A 21,706-nucleotide genomic window follows, 5' to 3' on the forward strand; every position below is an offset into this window, starting at 1 on the left:
TGCTACAGCGCTACAGTGGCCGGCTGAAGTTTGGGCGCTGATGGTAACGTGCAAATTATTTGGAAAAGCTCAGGGAGCAGTTGCAGCTCTTACGTTGGAGGACAGTCTAGATTACGCCTTGGTGAAGATTGCCATCCTCAGAGTATACGAACTCGTTCCTGAAGCTTACAGCCAAAAGTTTAGAGACCTTAGGAAGGATCCTAACCAAACTCATGTGGAGTTTGCCAGAGTAAAAGGGATGTAGGTTGACAAGTGGATTGCCTCAGGTAAAGCTACGGATTATTCTTCTCTGAGGGAATTAATCATGTTGGAGGAGTTTAAGAAGTGTTTGCCTGATCGCATTGCTGGGTACGTGAACGAACAAAGGGTAAACTCTCTCTCTGCTGCCGCTGTGTTAGCTGATGAGTATGTGCTGACGCATAAAACTGTGTTTTCCCCTGTCTCTACTGAGAGATCCCGCCGTGTGTCAGCCGAACCATTTACTCAGCCAGCAAATGTGTATAACGTAAGCAGAGAAAAGAGAGAGTGTTTTTACTGTCATAAACCTGGACATGTCATTGCCAACTGTGCAGCTCTGAAACGTAAGGAACAGCGGCAGAATATATCCCCGCCTAAAGGCATTGGCCTGGCTACACGCGCACAGGCAAGTAAATGTGACCCTGATGTTTCATTATCTGATCCTGTGACTGTGCCTGTGCCTTCAGATGAAGCTGTGTCCGGGGAGAAGCCAGGAATTGTGGCTCCCCCTCCTCTTCGTGAGGATGTCGCGAGACCGGCGCAACACGCCGGCTCAGACAAGCCTCTAGACTTCTCGACGCTCCCGGTAACCCGAGAGCGTCAGCTTGTGTATTGGATCTTAGTGTTAGTGTTGGCTCTACAACATGTTAAGATTGATGTTGGACCCAGCCTTTGGCCAATTGTGATGTGTACATGTTACGATCCATTCATATTCTGCCCCAGCGTGTCCAAGCACAACCAGCGTCTCCTGCAATGGGCTCTGATTGTGCGGGACTACAACAGTAGACACCCGTCATTAAAGGGCTCAGAGAATGTGTTGGCCGATGCTTTGTCCAGGTTGAGTTTGTGATGTTAGTGTGTGTTATTAGTTAGGGTTGTTTAGTGATGTTAGAATGTGTGTTCTTAGGAGTTCGTTGGTGTGTTTAGTTCACAAAACCTGTGGGTTTGTGTTTTAAGGGGGGGGAGTGTTACGGCTGCTGTTTCTGTCTGCTTGTTAATCTGTCTGGGATTGTTTGCAGCTGTGTGCATGTGTGTGATATGTAAATTAGCTGTGTGGTTGCCCCGACGTCATTGGCTGTCATCTCCTGGTCCGCCTCTGAAGATGGGGATTGGATTGACGTCATCCAATCGAAGTGCACAGCCGGAGCACACCTGCTGGGGAGGAGTACAAAGGCTGGGGACAACTGACACTCTGGAGGCTCTGTTGAGGAACAGACGCCTTTCGCTTCGTTTGGGTTCTAAATCTGTAAACTGTGGTTAACTTGTATGAGATTAGCTTTGCTTTGGTTAGCGTAGCATCAATTGGATTGTTGTTTGGTAACGCTGTGTTTGTTTAGTTCCGTTATTAGTTTGTACCACTTTTAAAGTGAGGTTTTGTTTCATTTCCTATTTGGTGTAATAGTGTTTATTCCATTGTATGCAACTAGACTCCTTTTTAGAGCCCTCCTTTTGTTGGGTATTTATCTACCTGTGCCCTTTTGGCCTTCTTTGTTTGTTACAGGCTGCATGCCTGCCATTTTGTTTGACCAGCTGTTTAAAATAAAGACATAACTATACCAATTCCACTCTGGTCGTGTTGTTTCCCTTTTGGTTCCCCTAGCCCAATAGGGAACGTAACACAAACATTGAAGAACCAGCTTACAATGTAAAGAAATGCACTGACACTTGTTACTGCTGTTCAGCTGCTACCAGTGACATCATAATGTTCACCACTGTTTGCTGACCTTTCACTGTCAGGTGTGTGATTTTTCACACACATATTGTTAAATGTTGTGGGTTCTAATTCCTGTCTTCTGGTTGACAAGGTTATTTTTGTCAATAAAAACATTGGAATATTTAAATGTATTGTTTCATGTTTTCCCTTCCATACAATTCTGGTAAAACAATGTATAAATACAATCCCCAAATCAAAATGGTACAATTCATTTTATTAAAAGACATTTGTTATTAACACGTGATATTAAGCATTGATAAATAATGTTTATATTTAACTTAAACAAGTTATTTCATACAACTAAGACATCATTTATGTGAACTAATTATTTTGAGATAAGTCTACAAATGTGAACTAAGATAAGTCTACTTAAAGGTCTACGTGTATACAACTTAACCTGTTAAGTTTCTTGCATGTGTAAAAACTTAAGTGGTTTAAGGCAACGGGTTTGCACGCGAATTTCTAGTAAAGTCAACTAAGCCGGGCTAAGAGTGTGTGTTAAATGCCCAGCATTCTGCGCCACTTTATGACGTAGTATACTTGAAATAGTTGCTCTGCAGCATGTGTACTCGTGATTGAGAAACGGGCCGTTTCTCAATCTCGAGGATATTGGCTTCCAAGCCAATATTTCAAGGATGCTACGTCATCGAGTGCCGCCGAAGGACTGTTCCAATCTCCAGCATACTTGGAATTCCACAGAGGCCGCGTCCTTGGTTTGGGGGAAATTTCGAGGCTGCACATGGGTAAACTTTGCGTCCTTAAAATCCCCACAATGCTTTGCACACGGAACAATTTCAAAAACCCTTGCGGAGAATGGCTGAACCGACGCAGCACACATTTAAATGTAAGTATGTAGTGGCGTAGAACATGTGTTGGTAAATATGTTACTTTGTTACATTTGTTTTCACCAAAAATGTGTTCCGTGAAAGTAAAGCAAGTTCATAATTAGATAGACATCGTGAGGTATTTATTTTCGGTACAGTTTATGTTGAAACAGTTAGAGAGAGTGGCACACTTGTTAGCCTTTTCCATTCTTCTTCGTTTTCCGAAGCCGTGGCTTGGAAGCATACTTGCTTCATTTCTGAAGGAAGTAACTTGGAAGTACGCGACTACCAAGCCAGCATCCTTGCAATTGAGAAACGGCCCCGGCCCCTATCTACCGCAGCGTCTAATCCCTTCTCTTCGTGTGGCCGGTCTTTTTTCTTCTTCGTGTGTGATTATTTGACAGGTAAGAACCACACAACTGCATTAGTGGCCGCTGTCGCCCTCTGTCGGTCGCCAGCGCAACTTAAAATATTACGTTAAACAATTTTTTTTCTTAAAGGGCCGGCCGGCCGTCAACGGCCCTTGACGACCGGCCGTTCTGTGGTTCTCCAGATTCTACAGATGGGCAGTCCGCCCCTGGTTTTGGGCCATTTGGAGCATTTTCCCTGAAGTTATGAGAAAACCATGTTTCATGGCGAGCATTGTGTTGCCATGGCAACAGCATTTGAAGAAATCTCAAAACTGTCCCGTAGATGTCTTCACAGCTGGACTGTTAGCACACATGTGAAGTTTGAGCACTTTTTGAACATTTTCATAGGAGTTAATGTAAAGCGACATCGTGTTTTATGTCGAAGGATGCGTTTCCATGGAAACGGCATATGATGACACCCCATAATTGACGTAGAGCTGTTGATGGCAGGACCATTAACCTTTATCTGAAGTCTGCTGCTCTAAGCATGTCAGTTGGAGTTATGACATCATCGTGTTCCATGACACAGGTGTTTATATTTGAGCTAACGATGTGTCCAGAGATCAAAGGTTTCCATGGTGATCAAATAAATGTGGCAAATATGGTATATAAGTGGTGTGGTACTTTAAAGGGTTCATGAATAGAGGGGGACTTGAATGTGAAATAAGAACAAGAAAATAAAAGTCTAAATGCATGAAAAAGCAGCAGAATATTTGAACTGAAAACTTTAGAACTTAAAGCATATGTCACCAATAATGTCTAAAATATGTGGAACATGTTGAAGTCAGTATGAAGTCTCCATCAGACGGAAAAGAATAGGCTCAGACAGTCTGTTAAACTCCAGTGAACACGTCATTAGTCTGCTGCTCTAATTATGTCAATTGGAGTTATGACATCATCGTGTTCCATGACACAGGTGTTTATATTTGAGCTAACGACTGTCCAGAGATCAAAGGTTTCCATGGTGATCAGTGAGAGGAGAGCATTTTCTTGTTCTGAATGAGAGATAAACCTGTTACATGTGAACGTTTTGTTGAAGAACCGTAACAGATATCGGTGAAATTTCACAGCGTGAAGCATCTCAAGGAAGTTGAGCATCTGAAGTGTACTTTTTGTGTACTTTCGGGTTAATAATGTGGCCTTTTTGGCAGATTAACTAAAGGTGTGCTGCTGCTGTGATGGGGAAAGGTGAGGCTGAATTTACAATGGGGTTTAATGGAGACAGGTTGAACGTTTTTGTCACTTCATGCCCTCAACAAGAGGCATTTTGTTTAATTATTTTCTCAATTTTTTTTAATCTTTCAAGCTACGAGATGTTTCCTACGTTTGTCATGACAAATTATGTCTCAGGAATGTAGGGTTTGGGAATTATGGCAGGTTTAAAAGAAAATATGAAGGCAAAATGAAATCTGTCCTCCACTCTGTGACATCATCACGCACTCTAAAATCTGAAGAAGGCCTCTTTACCAAGGTCTGAACAATTTTTAATATCTGTAAAAGTACGAATCAGATTGAAAAGTTGTGCTACACGAATAATGTCAGAAAGATGTGTAACATTTTAAAGTTGGAATGAGGTTTCTGAGTGAATGTATGAAGAAGCAGTTAGCAGTTGAAGAAGGAACCGTTAGCAGTTGAAGTTGCATGAAGATTGTTGAAGTCTGAAGAGTTCTCCATTGACTTCCATGTTAAAAATGGGATGTATTATGGGATGTATCTCTGGAATTATGAAAGTTATGAATGATAAAAGTAATAGCCATTGATTCCCGACCGAGCTGAACGTTTTGATGTTTGGACGGAGTTTCTGCGATGTTCAATGTGGGAGAAGAAGCAGCGCGAAAGAACCCGGCGGAATAATACATTATTTCGTGCGTAGCATAGCAGCAGATAGTTGGAATGCTGTGTCAGCATTCCCATCCGTCCAGTTGCAATGACTGCTGCTGTTTAATCAGAGTTGCTCCTCCTCACCTGTAGAGGGCGCTGCGCCCGGCTCACACTGAACATAACACAGGCAGACCCTCCTGCCCTCTCGTTGGGTGTTACCACATGGGCCAGCGGATGAGGACACCAACGTGGTTCACTGAGAGCAGACTGACGGAGTTGTTTTTATTCCACATCATATGTGTGGTATCATTTATTATTAGAAATGACTGAAACTAAAGCAGAAACGGCTCCAAAGCCCGCCAAACAGCTGCTTGCTCTGAATCCCAAACAAGAGTCCGAGTTCAAGAAGAAGGTGCAGGAGGCGAAGAAGAACAAATCCAGCAAGGTGGGTTCCGATGAGCCGTGGCCCTGCTGACACGAGGCTGCTGTGGCTCCTTCACTCTACACTGTCTAATTCCCTTTAGATGTAACCGGTGTTACGACACATTTCGTACCCGTGGGATAAAGTTGTGCCCTAATTTAACATTTCCGCTATGGAACTGACGTTAGCTCTTTTACCATGTTTAAACAGTATTGTTGGTGCTGTTTTAGATACATGTTTCATAATCGCTTCTTCGTTATGTAGCACAAATTAAGTCCGGCACTGCGAAAGTTGTTAGTATGTCTTATGTATTTCTTGTATAAGATGGCTTCATAGTAACATTAGGCCTCATGTTTGGACAGGTCTCACATTTTGATAAATGCAGAAGCAGAAACACTACTTTTCTACCCTTCCTAAACATTCTAAATGTTTTAGAAAGGGTTATTCATATCCAAAGCTATAATGATCTCCTACATGATATGACTATATCAATACTATACAGAATTAAAAAAAACGTTTATGATTTTTATTTTGACTTGAAGCGTTTGAATACATTAGTCAAAATGTCAACATGACACAAAATGTCACTTCCTCCAAAAAAATATACAAATAAAAACAGATATTGATGTATAGATATATTTATTTAGGAACAACAAAGTTGATGAAACATGGTTGTATTATATAATAATCCCCACAAGAGAAAAATAAGTATTTTTCATCCATTTTAGTGTCTTTTTTCTGGGTATTTTGAAAGAGGCAAACTGACTACACGTGTAAAAATGTTGATTTATAACAATTTGTATCTTTGCCCTCTTGTTTATTTTATTATATCATTCATTTGTATTTTTTGTTTACAGGAGAGCCATTTGGCCCCTGGAGTGGTTTATGTGGGTCACCTTCCTCACGGGCTGTTCGAGCCTCAGCTCAAACCTTACTTCGAACAATTTGGGAAAGTCCTGAGGCTGCGGCTGTCCAGGAGTAAAAAGGTAAAACGGATGAAAGTACAAACACAAAGTCTGATTCAGGGCATTTTATTTATTGAGCATTCACAAGATATTTTTAAGATTGGTAACTTAAGTTTAGAAGTCAATATCTCCTATGTTTGTTGTTTGAGATGATGTCTGACAGGAGTGTTTGAAGTAACGCTGCAGAATGTTGGCTCGGTCTGAAAATGATTTCAGGTGAAACAGTGATCTGAGGTCAGATAACTGAGCCTAAAGTATCCAGGCACATTAAGCTTATTTCCTGCTCATACATTGGCAGAGCGATAAAACCCATGTGCCAACAAAAGCATTGCATTTATTTCCAATATTGAATCGGTAAATGGAAACGCATCTCAAAGATACGCCAACTGGCCGTGATCTAAATGATGCGAATGCTGTGAAACTATTGCTGTGATATTCATCTCTCACTCGTCTCCTTATCTCAGACAGGTGGCAGCAAAGGCTATGCGTTTATTGAGTTTGATTGTGATGAAGTTGCCAAAATTGTTGCAGAGACCATGAACAATTACCTCATGGGAGAGAGACTCATCAAATGTGAGTATTGCTCATGTACAATTCTTAAAATGACCAGCATAATTGAGATGGTGGACCTCCATTCTGTTAGATTCTCTCAGTTTGCTGAATGAGATTTTAGAGTTTGAAATTGCACAAGGTTGGCTCGGTCTGAAAATGATCTCGGGTGAAACAGTGATCTGAGGTCAGATAACTGAGCCTAAAGTATCCAGGCACATGAAGCTTATTTCCTGCTCACACATTGGCAGAGCAATAAAACCCATGTGCCAACAAAAGCTTTGAATAATCAACAGTATTTAATCATTCAAAGGAAATCCATTTTAAAATGGGAAGTCCGATTGGCCTTGATGAATATGTGTGCTGGGAAACTCTTAAATTGTGTTCACTCGTGTTAGAGCCAATTAGGATGTACCTAGTAGATCATGTCGTTGCCATGCTGGTCAAATGTCAATCTGGAATTATAGTATGAAATTAGGCATGGGCGGTATCATTTTTTTCATACCGTCATACCTTGCTGACATCATACCGTGGTATACGGTAAGCCTGTCACAATAATTTATTGTGTTGGACGATACATTTTTCTGGAAATTATTGCGATAAACAATAATATTGTCGGCACCGTTTTAAGACCATTTTAGACATAATGATAATATATAATAATAATTCAAGTACATCCCTTCAAACATAACTTTTTATTGAACATTCAACATTGCAAATGAAATGTGAAATAATATTAAAATATATAAATGAATAAATAAAACAAATTAATTAAATTATAATTAATTAATTAAATCACACACAACCAAAACAATAAATTAAATAGAGTCAGGCTGGAAAACAGAGCTCCCTCTCTCTCTATATATATATATATATATATATATATATATATATATATATATATATAAATAAATATGAGCACACATTATCTCACAAGCAAAAAAAAACTCCTTAAAACAACAGTCAAGTGTACAGTCCACTGTCAAAGACCCAGATGCCTCAACAGGCCATATCCAAATCTGTTTTTCTAAGTTTTCGAGCAAGGAACACCAACATGTTTGCATTGTCGGGCGGGGGCTCTCCATCTCCAGCTGCCGTGTTTGCTCCCAGCTGGAAAAACGGAATGGGGTGGTTGTGTTTTAGGTGGTTTAAAATGCGTGGTATTGCCTGCTTTTGTCGCTACCTTTTTTAAACCAATGCGACACACCTTCTGGCTGATTCAAGTCCGTAGGTTCGCCTCGTTGATTTGGTTTGAATCCAAAATACTGCCACACCGGAGAATCGAGATGTGTAGTTAGGTTTTGTAACCAATTCCATTTCACTTTAAATCCCCCGCGAGTAAGTCACACGTTGTCTCCCGCTTGTCGCTATATTATTAATTTGGCTTCTGCACGTGCACGCGGAGTGTCCTGACCTGGCTGTGTGTCAGCCCCGCCCCTCACAGCGCGCCTGGCAGCCACAGCGCTCCAGGCTAAAATGCTGGTCACATCTTTATGTAAACGGCAATTTATCGAGGTCAGAAAAGTTATCGAGTCCATTTTTATTTATCGTACGATAAGTCAATTTATCGATTATCGCGACAGGCCTAGTATACGGTATATGACGGTATCAGTCCCAATTTAAGGGGTAATTTCTCCCCCAAAAAATGTTTTTACTCACTATATCAACAGCCCCACCAAAAATATTTTCCACCAGCCGCCACTGACGGTATGACTTGGGTCGACTTGAGTGAGGTGGCGTTCGGCGGCAAATAGATGTTTCGAACGGTATATTATATGTTCGGTGTAAAATGCAGCCCGAGTCGTTAGACGCTCACAAAGTGCCACGACGTGCGCGCAAGTGCAAAACAAGGGCTGCATACATGACACATTGTGCAAAAGGCACATTTTGAGATCGGATACAGGACGCGTTTGTAGATGTCCGACGTTGTTTCCATAGTGAGCTAAGTTAACAATATATCATCATACATAAACAATTTCCGGGAGTAAATACTTCACTTACTGAATAAAGTTTGCTATATTCACCAACTAGTTTGGCAATATTATTTCGTGCATGTGTTAAAAACCTTATTTCCATTTGATTCATTGGATTACTCGCTTGAATGTTTAGCACGTAAATGCTTTCGTTTTTAAAACCGTCCGACCTCGACTACAAAACCATCAACCAGTTGCATAGGATTAAAAAATGTCAACACTCACTCACCCCGTCTTAAACATTCCCAAAGAAGTGCCTCTGTCTCTCGTTGTGCTGGATGAAGTCACTGGTGACGAGTAAACCCAAAATAGTCCCAAACAGGCGCAGAGGCATTTTTCTTTTTTACTAGTTGTCCGAGTTCGGGGCCGGCAAATGCTACCGCCATCTTGCTCAGCTCAGCTCTGTGCTGAGCTCTGAGAGCGGGAAAGACGGACTGCCCTCTGCTGGCGCGTGCTGTGCATTACAACCAATGTCGTCCCTGTCAAAACTCCGTGTCAGTGTAATAGAATGAAACGCATCTGTGATTTGGCGCACAGTCTGTGACGTCACGGTATTGAAAATCATACCGACGGTATTTCGAAATATCCTGGTATACCGTCATACCGCCCAAGCCTATATGAAATGTTCTTTTTATTTTTTTCAAGATCTCTTTACAGTAAAGATAGTATCACTTGTGCTTTTTCCAAGACGATGTATCATTTCAATGTACACACAGTGAATGTAAATTGCTCCAAGTTCATCAGACCAATTAGGCATGTTGTTGTTTGGCAGGTCATGTGGTTCCCCCAGAAAAGGTGCATGAGAAGATGTTTGTTGGCTCTCAGAAGGTATTTAAAAAGCCCTCATTACCTGCTGTATCGCGCTACAACAAGACGCACACAGAGGAGCAGGTCACCAAGATGAAGGACAAACTGCTGCGGAAAGAAGCAAAGCTCCGCAAGAGAATCGCAGCACACGGCATCGACTACGACTTCCCTGGATTTGTGAGTGTTTAAGATTGGCATAGTAACGTATCATGGCAGCTTGTTATTTTGTATTTCTCTTAGCTTACCAAGAAAAGTACTCATTTAATACCGGCCCAGAACTGACTGGACATTTTCTATTAAGAGTAAAAGCTGTACATCATTGTACCTCCTCAAGATCACTAATGACCTCCTTCTCGCTGCTGACTCCGGACAAATCAGTATTCTCATCCTCCTCGGCCTCTCTGCGGCCTTTGACACCGTTTCTCATACAGTCCTCCTGAAATGCCTCTCCGACAACCTTGGCATCACTGGCACAGCTCTGTCATGGTTTCAGTCCTATCTCTCAACCAGGTCTCAGTTTGTCAGCATCAGCGGCTCATCCTCCCCCCCGGCCCCAGTCAACCATGGTGTCCCCCAAGGCTCCGTGCTTTGTCCCCTACTTTTCACCATTTACATACTCCCCCTTGGCCAGATCAAACGTCACTTCGGTCTCAATTTCCACTGCTACGCTGATGACACTCAGCTCTATCTCAGCACCTCACCATCTGCCCAGCTCCCTCCACAGTCTCTGGTCAATTGTCTCCATGCCAGAAAAACCTGGATGACAGCAAATCTACTCAAACTCAACAGTAAGAAGACTGAGCTCATGGTTGTGGCCCCCAAGGCACTGCTCCGGAAGGTTGGGGATCTCCTCCTCCACATTGACGGCTGTTCCATCTCCCCGTCTCCCGAAGTCCGTAACCTGGGTGTCATCCTTGACTCCACTCTCTCATTTCAGTGTCATATCAAATCCGTCACCAAGTCTGCCTTCTATCACCTCAGGAACATCTCCCGTCTACGACCATCACTCTCCGATTCCGTGGCCGAGACCCTCATCCATGCATTCGTCTCCTCCCGGGGTTCCCAGTAAAGCCCTGGACAGGCTCCAGTATGTGCAGAACTCGGCTGCCAGGGTGCTCACTCACACCAAGCCCTGGCAGCACATCACCCCCACCCTCATCCACCTCCACTGGCTCCCAGTCAAGCACCGTATCACGTATAAACTCCTTCTTCTGACCTACAAATCCCTCCATGCCCTCGCCCCCAATACCTGTCTGACCTTCTCCGCCACCACACTCCATCCCGGAAGCTACGATTGTCTGGACAGGATCTCCTCTCTACCCCCCGCACCAGTTTGCAGACTTTCGGTGACAGAGCTTTCAGTGTAGCATCCCCCACCCTCTGGAACTCTCCCCCCCCGAAATCCGCAGCGCCCCAACCCTGGACACTTTCAAAAAAGCCCTCAAAACGCACCTTTTCACCAAGGCTTTCCCCACTATATAGTTAGTTTGATAGGTTTATTTTTCCCCTACTCCCCCCCTACCCGACTTGTAAAGCGACCTTGGGTTTCGTGAAAGGCGCTATATAAATATTATGTATTATTATTATTATTATTATTAGAGCTACCCTTCTACAGGGTGTCCGCGGGGTCTTAAAAAGTATTAAAAGTTGATAAATCAATTAAGCGAAAATTAAGGCTTTTAAAAAGTATTAAATGGCATTTTCCAAGGTATTAAGTATTCCCACAGCAACGACAACATGAAACACCCTTTAATTTACTGAAACGACATGTCGGGAAACCCCACAAGGCGGCCCCATGCATAGCGCGCCGTAAAATGCTGCTTATTATTTTAAGTTTCGTTGCCTTGCTCCGCTCTGTGTGTGTGTGGGGGGGGGGGGGGGGGGGGAAATAAACGACTACGGTAACGGGTCCCAAGGTGGGAAAACCGGCATACGCAACGCTCTGGGGGTCCAACGGCTCCGTGTGTGCCCTATATGATCATTTTCGGATAACGATGAAAGAGCCCGCCTCCCTCTCCCCACGTCTCCTGCTACTGCTGGGCTGTCAGAAGAGGGGGAGGAAAAGAGAGGCAGTCACCGTTTATTAAATATTATTATATTATTATACAGAAAAACAGAGTCGTTATCAATTTGTTTTAAAGCTCAATAAATAACAAAGAAGACCTCTGACCGGCACTTTCCTAATTTTGTACGGAAGATTTAAACTTTAACGGACATGTTGACCGGCGGAACATTTTTTTTACGGAAACTGCCGCAAGGTCCCCTCGTTCCTTGGAAAAGGCGGAGAGGTGGGTGTTTTTCATCTGCTGGTGGACTACCTGAGTGATACAGCAGGAGAACACGCCGTCCACCGAGGAGAATAAACAGAAGGGCAACCATGCTCCGGGTTCTTCTTCGCTGCTTTTGGTGTATTTCGGGCGGCAGCAGCGCCACTTACAGGCATGACATATGTACTACATCGTTTCCAGCATTTGCAGCGGTCTAGTGTGAACGGACACGTAAATGAATCGAATGCGTGTGAAAGGAAGCCTTTTTTGCGCTTGCGTATGCGTTTTACCGTGTGGGGCCGGGGTCTAAGCCAAACTATATACGGTCACAGAGATCTGCTATTTTAAAGTAAAGTCAACACATATAGACCCTAAATATAGTCTATATTAAGAGCGAGAAAAGTCTTAACATATATATCCTTTTTTGTAAACATATGACAAATGTGTGAGGGTGATGACGTCAGAGCATCGTCTTATGTGCCAGGGCTTAGCCCCGGACAGCCCCAGCCCAATTTAACCCCTGGGTATTTGTGAGGGAGCTCCTATATGGCATTACCCCGCTGAAGCTCACCAAAGTTTAACATATTTCATAGTTCAAAGTTTTGTCAATTGTTTTGTTTATTGGTCAAATACTGGTTTCTAATGGTTTCTGAGGAGTTTTACTGGAATGAAAGAGCACAGAGTACAGAAGCAACAAAGCAGCATACTGCATTAAACCTGACCTTCACAGAGAGGTTGAAGTTCATGTGGAGAGAAGGCTTCAGTAGTCTGTCTGCACTCTGTTTAGTTTTGCTATCTTACAATCAATATAGTAAATGTGAGGTAAAGTGTGTTGCCAATGTAACAGGTTAGAACTCAAAGTTGCGATGAGGTCTTAAAATGTATGGAAAGGGTCTTAAAAAAGGTCTTAAAAGGTATTAAATTTGACTTCAAGATTCCTGCATATACCCTGTTCTAGTGTCCATACATGTGTTTGCATCATGTTAACCTTCAGTGTTCTCGCTTTGCTTTTCCAGGCTGCCCAGGTGCCAAAGAAGAAAAAGTCATCCGATTCCCTGGATGCCTCTACGCTTAGTAATGTAAGGCTGACACTAATATTATATTCTAAGAACATTACAGTGGCACAGACTGAAAATGAACCCAGGTGTAACAGTGATCTGGGTTCAGATAACTGTGCCTACAGCACTGTGGTGCATTTAAGCTTATTGCATGTCTCCTGGTGACTATGTGATAAAACCCTTGTACCAACATACTGTGTGAACAAAGTTCCCCTCTCTACCAGAAAGAGCATCTTGTTATTGTATTCATTTATTGCAAACTAGACACTGCCTTACATCCAGATAATGAAAACATAAGAGATGTTCAGGAGAAGTCAAACAGCAGAACTCGACTCGACTTAAGAATACTAACAATAGCAAAAACATCATTAAGCAAAATCCAATTCATCCAGCAGAAAAATGTAATGAAAGAAAGAAATGTGGATATCAATATATAGGCTGCATCAGGGGGGCCCAATAGGTCCATTGCCAAGGCAGTGCGGGTAGATAGCGGCAATTTGAAATCTCTCCGTTCATATGATCCGGTCTGTATCCGCCTACAGCGTGCTTAGTGCCGCCGGATCCCGTGCTGAAATCCATTGTTGTCGATGTACCGAGCCTACTGTTCAGCAACGACGCCGGTGCTGAGTCAAATAAAACGTTTCCAATTTCTTTCTGCGCAGAGAGAGAACACACATCTCCATGCAGATGGAGCATGATATACGATAATGAAACTGCTTTGTTGAAAAACTTGGAATATATAAAACTATCCGTATTTTATGAATATTAAAGGTCCCATGTCATGGCCATTTCTACTGATCATAATTCCATTGTTGAGGTGTACTAGAATAGATTTGTAATAGGAAAAGCATGACATGGGACCTTTAACTATTGATCCTCTCTCGTACATGTTCACATTGTTTGGTTATAAACAGCGATTGAGCTATAAAAAAAAACCTTGGAAAGCTGTACTGATGTCCCTGGTGACCCAACGTTAACATACTTTGCTGATTCTGTCTGGAGAGTGAATGACAGTGGTTACAGGTCCTTTCAAAGCAGTCACAGCAGCGCTCTGTGGTTTTGCAGAGGAATGCAGATGGAAATGAGCTATTGGCTTAAATATGGCATGAATCATCTCTTCTCTGAGATGAAACTATTGTATTCATGGTCCCTGTTCAAATCAAACACTAGTAAGGTATAGTGAATACATGTTTTCAATTGTGTTCTGCCATAAGGGTTCATGCAGTGCTGCAAGGTACACCAACATATATTGTGTATATATTTGTATATTCAGTAGATATATAGATATAGATATTTCAAATTTTTAATACAGGTAGATCATTAGGACATGGTCATTGTTAAAAGAAGCTAAAAAGGTGTGGGCACCCCTGGGCTACATCATGAATTACAAGTGATAACTATTTTCTACACACAAATTCTAAGAATTATTTATATTGTATACTTGTATGGATAATGTTGTTCTTAGAAATCGTAAGGGCTACACAAAGTGTCACTAATTCTGTTCAACAGAGAAGCACCCATGGAAATATCCTTCCTCTTTTGTCTTTGTCTCCAACATGTGAGTAGGCTAATGCAGGATCACTTTTATGCTAATGAGTTCCTCTCCCATTTCAGGACGCCACCCCAGTGTGCACCCCCTCCGTCCTGGAGAGGAGAAAGTCCACGTTCAACGACGATGATGCAGATGACGAGATCGTCATTAGGATGCCGGCTGTAGACAAAGACGAGGAGGGCTCCTCCTCAGAGGAAGAGCATGAGGACTCTGAGAGCGAGGAGCCTGGTGAAGAGGAGGCAGAGTGACGTGCTCTGCGTCACTGTGGACTTGGTTCTCTGGCTCTATACATCAGGATCATCTTTGTACTGTGATCAGATGTCATAGTCCGTCTTTCAGTGTGTGGAAGTCACAATACATGAGAGAAAGGCGTTCGCATGAAGGGTTCCACCATTATAGTTGGTATTACATCAGAGTGACCAATGGAGGGGCCTGCAGCATGGTCACATGAGCCTGGGTAATGGACAGTTGTGAAAGGACTTTCCTATGCCTTACATGGCAAATACTTTTCTGTTTGCTTTATGCACACTTGTCTAAAAGCGTGGTTCAATTTGTAATATGTAAACTGATCTTTAAAAATAAATGATGTAATAATGTACTCTGGAGCAGTCCTTCTGCACTTGCATACACAAGGGCACTGCTATAAGCCTTTTTAATGCAGCAGGAAGAGCATGTGCAGAATGATGGATGAGTCCATTTGCTGCTCATTGTTCTGCTTACTTGTATCCAGTGTAGGAAAAGTATTAAGATCCTTTACTACAGTAAAAATACTAATACCTAACTGTGAAAAAGTACTTACAGTTTATAGTAGTGCATTGGAAACCTTGAGCCAAAGTATGCATGTATGATAGGCAACATGTTCTTAAAGTGAAGTATTGATTGTGCAGCAAATTGATCTTTCTTGCTGTCCTATGGAAACCATGTTTTAGAAAGTCAACTTCTCATGTTTATCAGAAAAACAGCCATCTTGACATTTGACCATGCATTTTCCAACTGTTGAGTTTTTCTAAAAAATGTATTGAGAATTCTCCTTGAATTGAAGCTTAACACATAAAAGGATCTCCTTATCCTTCAGTTCATCACAAACATTCCAAATCAACCCAAATGGCTACATGCTTTCACTGGACAGAAAAGGTGTTATCTGAAAGTAAACATAAAAATAGATGTACGACTGAAAAGTACAGTCCTATCATAAAAGTACTTTGTTACATTCCACCACTGCTATTTGGCTTTTATCTATGCAACAGTTAGGCTTTTTGAGTGGAAACTTCCATTGTATTACATTTAGAGACACAACATGTCCAGTAGGTGTCGCTAGAGGTCAATTATTCACATCCATGACATCGACAGGATCTTTTTGCATTGCCATGCGACAAGTGCCAACATCATCCCTGTATCCACTGCGCATGCGCATGACGATCCCATTCTTGTCCTGCAGGCAGCATTCCGGGTTGAGAGTGAGTGAGAGAAAGACAGAAGAGATTTCAGGCCGTACACTATATGTACAGTAAGACAAACGAGCTGTATGCCCCAACACACCGCGGCGTCTAAGCAGGATATGGTAAGTAGACAAATGAATGTTGTGAGCACACCTCGCCTCCTTGTCACATTTTCTCCTCTTTGTGCTGCCTGTCTGAACTGACGTTTCATTGAAAGGAAGGGCTTCGCTAGGGGCTAGCTTTAGCTTTGATTCCTCACAGACAGTACACACCTACTGTCTGCTACAGTAGAAATGCTGGCTAAATGAGTTAGAAAAAAACAAAGAAAATGAATGTTTCAGAGCCACAGGGGACAATGACAGGGCAAGCTTTTGTTTAGCGTTAGCAGCATGTAGCTGTCACTGCGCTCCTTCGGGTTGGCACTGCTAGCAGTGATGGTCAGGTTGTGAGCTAGCAGGAGCTTAGCTAGCGTTGTAAAAAAAAAAAGGTGTGCATGCTCATGCGTGTGCGCGTGGCAATATAGAACATTTGTGTGACCAGGATGAGAGAGTAGGCCTGGTTCATATTGGACAAGAGGATTATAATCAATGTTAGGGGAAACAAATGTTGGCAGTTAGAGAGATTCATAAATATGGACCTATTACATTGTTAGTAACATGTATTAGAGCACACAGTACACATAAATACCATTTTCAATGAAGATCACATCAAAATCACGTCATATATTTTTTAATGATATCGACAATAATGATGTTACAATAAAAATTCCCTTATAATATTGTGAATGATATTGTCATTGGAATATCAGTCATCATAATAACAAGTTATTTTGTCCACATTGTGCTGCTCTACTCTCACACTGTCATCATTGCACACACAGTGATGTACAACAGGGACAGGGGCCTCACATCTTCAGCTACATGCCCAATACATAATTTCCTTCATTAAATGTAGCATTGTAAAAGACACATTTTCAATGATAACAAGACATTATATATTTTTCCTTCTTTTCCACATACACAAACATATGTCAAGAAAGAAAGGGACAACATACTTTATAGAAATAAACAAATGAAGGAAAACAATGAAAAATACTCATTAATAGTCCCTATGTACATTTCATTTGGTTGTACGGGAACATTTAACTTTGTTGTCTTTGCTAATGAACTAACAAATATATTCAACACAACTATTATTGCTAACTCATTGAAAGGGAAACAACAATATGATTGCACTAAAAGAACAAATGAGTTATGTCTCAAAGAAGGTGATAGTTTGGTGAATGTAGCCTGTATAACTGCTTGAAGCATACAGGTCTGACTCTCAGCTCCCGGACAGAGGCCCTCATCTGATGGAGGTTGATGAAGCAGTCCTTTCTGCTTTGATAATGTTGCTACACAAAAGGCCTGGGTTTATTTCAAGAGAAGAAGTGCAGTCAGCTTATGATCGAGCTATTTGGAACTGGAGCAAGTAAACAGTAACCTCCTTGTGTCGTTGCTGCTGACGCCTCTCCGCCCTGTGTTTCTACAGCGGTAGTGGGCTGTCGGAGATTTAGGAGTTTTGTTTGGTTGTGGGATTAATACAGAGTGTTGATTTGACTGGTCATTTTGTTTTGGAATGTTGATTTCCCTTTAATGTTTGATTATATTCCAGAAAGGATCTGTGTTATTTGAGCAGCGCTGGCTATAACTCGTCAGTGTCTGGTACTGTGTGGCTTTTTAGTTGATACTTACTGTTATTGTAGAATATCATTTCTGTTGTAGACAAGAAGAGTCCATATACTTTTGGCGATATCATGTATAACACAGGGTTCCCTTTTATAACACTTTGTGCTTAATGCTGTCAAATAAAATGAGAGTGATGAATTGTTCCAGCAGTAATCAATAATGAAGGGACTTTCTAATGAATGTATTGTCCCCTGTCCTTTCTGCCCCACTAGGGCTCTCCAGGGCAGATCCCGGGACAAGACATGGAGCTCTAAACCAGCCCTCTCCACCCATCTCCATTTGCTGCCTTGCACACTGCTCTCCAAAACCACCTCCTCTAGCCCTGCTATAGCGGTTTGGCTCCGACTCCTCAAAGAGAGAGAAGAGGGAAGAAAAAGCCAAGTGGGAGGGAGTATTACACTTTCCCCAGCTGCTGTCCAGACACACACATGCTGCATTGCTGCCATTCCCCAAGCCCTGCTCCATCCATCCCTAGGGCACGGCCACTAGCTCGCTAGCTAGCTAGCACTTGGCACAAAGACGAGGCCTGTCCTCTGGGATAAAAATACAAGCAGACTGTGTACCCTTGCTGATTTCTTTGTTGTCCCTTTTCTGGGTCACCCAGCCGGACAGTGGTTAACTGGGGCTCTTTTTGTTTAGCTGTCAATCCCACTGCTTTGAGCAGTGAACGATTGCTGGTAGCCAGTCAGTCAGTCACTTAGTCAGGCAGACTGAGGGGTTGGTTATCCCAGAAGAGGATGATGGAGCCCAGCATGGAGAACTGCCTGACCCAGGTCCTGCAGAAGGACATGGGCCGCCGGCTGCAAGTGGGGCAGGAGATCATTGATTATATTCTGGACAAGGAGAAGTCCCATGACCTGGAGCAGGACCAGACAGTGCTGGACAAGATGATCGACGGCATCGCCAGCACCTGGGTCAACTCCAGCAACTTCAAGGTGAGCTGCACTGACATGGAGGTAGTATACAATTGACAAGTAAAGGAATGAGTCCTAAGACCTGTGAATGAGTCATCATTTGACCTCTATTGGTTCCTTCAATGTCAAAGTCAATGTTTTTTAAGACATGTTTTTAGTTAAATGCCTGAAATTTAGTTTAGAAAGAGATTTTCATGTTTTTTTCTGAAACGTAAACTACGTGAGTAATTACCACTGGTGAATGTCTGGAGCTTCTATGTGTCATCAAAACAGAGGTTGCTAACAAGTTGCTAAATGAGACTGCTAAACGTCATCCTGTCAAATAAAGCAGCCATGATTGATTTTGTAAAGAGCTTGATGTAAGCTTTTTACCTAAAGCGATTGCATTTATCCATCAAAAATGATAAAAAGTGGTGTTAATATGTGATATGTTTCCTGCTAAATAAAACGTGTAAGTATCATAAACGCGCATTTGCCAAAGATCTTACTTCCTTAATCAAATGAAAATATCCAAATCCTTTTGTTGGAAGGAGCCCTAGACTGCGGGTCGGCCTAAGAACTACGTCCTCACTGCACCACTATACCTTACCACACACCTGCTGCTACTCTAGTTTCAGCCTTTACTGAGCCAAAAGCATGGATCACGCATTTGCATTCTGATTTACACACGCGTACAGTATCAAGCTCTCTTGATAAACTTCTTATCCTTCTAATTGACAACTCAGTTCCGCCGTTTGAATTGTTGTTATGCCTTCAGTTGATTAGGAAATGTCTGTTATGGCTCATTCCTCTATGTGTTATGCATTTGGTTTGAGATGAAGGGTTCAGACTTACAAACCCTATGGTTTAAACCAGGGGTGGGGAACCTCCGGCCCCCGGGCCGTATACGGCCCGCGAGACCATTTGGTACGGCCCTCGAGGTAATTTATAAACACACGCAAAAAAGAAAAAATGTAAAGAAATCTAGACAGCAAACAAATTAAACAAAGCGAATGCCTGTTTTTACTGGCCAAGGTCAGGGTCCTTGAACACAACACGAGCCTAACGTGTCATCACGTGGTACATGGCTCGTCTGACAGGGGTGAAGTTCTGACGGAGAGCACCAGAACGCCACTCCAGCACCTCCAAGCAGTACCCATAAGGAGCCGTACACATGCTGCAGTTTCTTCGTGGCTGTGTCTTTAGTTGTAAGCCCAGTGGCGATCTGTTCATCTGTCATACTGATCATACAGTCAATAACTTTGTTTTTATTAGCATCTGGTTAGCTAGCTATGCTAACGAATATAAGAAGCTTTTTCTCCAACCAGTGAGGTAAAGGCACATCTTTATATCATCATTATAGTTATAAGAGAATAAAGTAAACGGTTATAAAATACTATGAGAGTAACAAAAAAAAACAAAAAAAAAACAAGAATACAGTTTGAAAGGGGAGTGATTTGTAAAATATCCATAAAGAAAAAGTAAATATGCTTACAGGTCTGTTTCATATGGGTGTTGAGAGATGTATCCATAGATCTCCTCATGTTGCTCTCAAAGTGCACCAGATTGATGCTTTTAACTTCAACATTTAAAAAAAAATCTTCCCGGGGGAGCATGACCCCCGGACCCCCCTAGAGGAGATTAGGTCCCCCCCCCACTTAAATCATGTCCACATGGATAGGAAACTAAATACATTTGCACATATCTTGTGTCCAATATCTTTCTGTTTTGGTGGTCATGCCACAACCGTGCACGTGAATGCATGCGCGAGTCATGGTAAAATATCTGGATTAAGAGGTTGCTTTTTTTTTGCACGGCATGAAAGAAAGGCCAAATTAATGGGCTGTGATTTTAGTACTTTTAAGCAGAGGTCAATCATTCGTACGGCCCTCGGAGGATGTTGAAAAAAAATTGAAATGGCCCTTGAGAGGAAAAAGGTTCCCCACCCCTGGTTTAAACCCTGATTCAACGTATATCAGTCAGTAAGATGTGGTCTGTTTTCAAAATCAAAGCAGGGCAGAACATGGCTTTTCCCACATATTATGCATTGGAATGAAATAGAGCAACTTGAAAACATCTTTGCTGAAGTGTAAGATTTTTGCAGAATTCTTGTCTTTGTTTGGACTGCACTTCCATATCATTGTACAGTCATATAATGGCTGTTTCTTGAAACAGCAATCTCCAGTTTTTCAGTTTGTGTGATCGTTTTGTGTGCAACAAAAGCAAACATGTTCTCGTGCTGGAAAAGCACATGACATTATTATTTCCCTGTGTTATAGAGCAGGCCCACATTCTTCTTCTCTGATTGATTGTGCTTTATTTTGGATTTCAATCTAGGGCAACATTTAATGTGACCCTGACTGTGAAAACATCAGCAGTTCTTCCAGTGCCCCATCCACAGGTTGCTCTCTCTGTTAGAACATATTGTTTTCTAAAGCTCTGATTTCATGTCAGGATATGCTGCTTTTGCTCTGAGTGGGCCTAACACATCAGAGATATCTGTCTGAACAAAGCCCAGCCTGCCCCCAATGCCCTACATACTGTGGCTCAGCACGGCTTTTCTCTCTGTCTCTGCACTCTCACTGCTGTGACGCCATGTTGTAATGTGCATGGTACTTTGTGTGTGCTTCAAGTGACCATATGTGTCGCAGAGATCTCTAGATCTGGCCTGGTTACACCTCCAGGTACTGGAAGGTCCAAACCGTCAGAGTTCATACTTTGGGTACAATTCTTTATTCGTTAGAATTTAATATTCTCCAAAAATGCACCACCTGTTTAAGCACTCTTAAAAGAAGTAAGGTTATACATACAAGTATTTTCTTTATGTTTGTTATGTGTTTTCTGCATGCTAATAGAGCAGGTCTGAAAGACCTGGTACATCAACACATCTTTACTAGTTGGGCAGGGTTCTTACTGTCATTAAAAACCTGGAAAAGTAATGGAAATTCAAAATGCTAATTCCAGGCCCTGAAAAAGTTATGGAAAACAATATTTTTCCCAAAGTTTTGGAAAAGTCATGGAAATATAACTAAAGTTGCATCAAATATAA

The 21,706-nt window shown here is 42.1% G+C and overlaps 2 protein-coding genes across 26 annotated transcripts in view; both read left to right on the forward strand.

Annotated features, from left to right (window-relative positions):
- Nucleotides 1–5,199: 5,199 nt before the first annotated feature.
- nifk (nucleolar protein interacting with the FHA domain of MKI67) lies at nucleotides 5,200–15,196 on the forward strand. The gene is made up of 6 exons (XM_079662161.1): nucleotides 5,200–5,451; nucleotides 6,285–6,413; nucleotides 6,857–6,965; nucleotides 9,687–9,898; nucleotides 13,005–13,067; nucleotides 14,661–15,196. Exons 1-6 carry the CDS (start codon nucleotides 5,329–5,331, stop codon nucleotides 14,844–14,846), a joined length of 822 nt encoding a protein of 273 aa, XP_079518287.1. The 5' UTR covers nucleotides 5,200–5,328; the 3' UTR covers nucleotides 14,847–15,196.
- Nucleotides 15,197–16,001: 805 nt separating this feature from the next.
- Nucleotides 16,002–21,706, forward strand: part of clasp1a (cytoplasmic linker associated protein 1a) — a 108,213-nt gene continuing 102,508 nt past the window's right edge. For all 25 annotated transcript variants that reach the window (XM_079661895.1, XM_079661920.1, XM_079661919.1 and 22 more), the window contains exons 1-2: nucleotides 16,002–16,159; nucleotides 17,977–18,699. In XM_079661895.1, the coding sequence (XP_079518021.1) occupies nucleotides 18,502–18,699 (198 nt within the window). In that variant the 5' untranslated portion in view covers nucleotides 16,002–16,159; nucleotides 17,977–18,501. The remainder of the gene's footprint in view (nucleotides 16,160–17,976; nucleotides 18,700–21,706) is intronic.

This window comes from Notothenia rossii, assembly GCF_949606895.1.
Source record: "Notothenia rossii genome assembly, chromosome: 2".
NCBI lineage: Eukaryota > Metazoa > Chordata > Actinopteri > Perciformes > Nototheniidae > Notothenia > Notothenia rossii.

What these genes read in the sequence shown, in the direction of transcription:
- nifk (XM_079662161.1), top strand. Translation starts at nt 5,329, where the DNA reads ATGACTGAAACTAAAGCAGAAACGGCTCCAAAGCCCGCCAAACAGCTG. An exon ending in GGCTGTCCAGGAGTAAAAAG is followed by an intron (nt 6,414 to 6,856) that starts GTAAAACGGATG and finishes TCCTTATCTCAG; the next exon opens with ACAGGTGGCAGCAAAGGCTA. An exon ending in GGGAGAGAGACTCATCAAAT is followed by an intron (nt 6,966 to 9,686) that starts GTGAGTATTGCT and finishes GTTGTTTGGCAG; the next exon opens with GTCATGTGGTTCCCCCAGAA.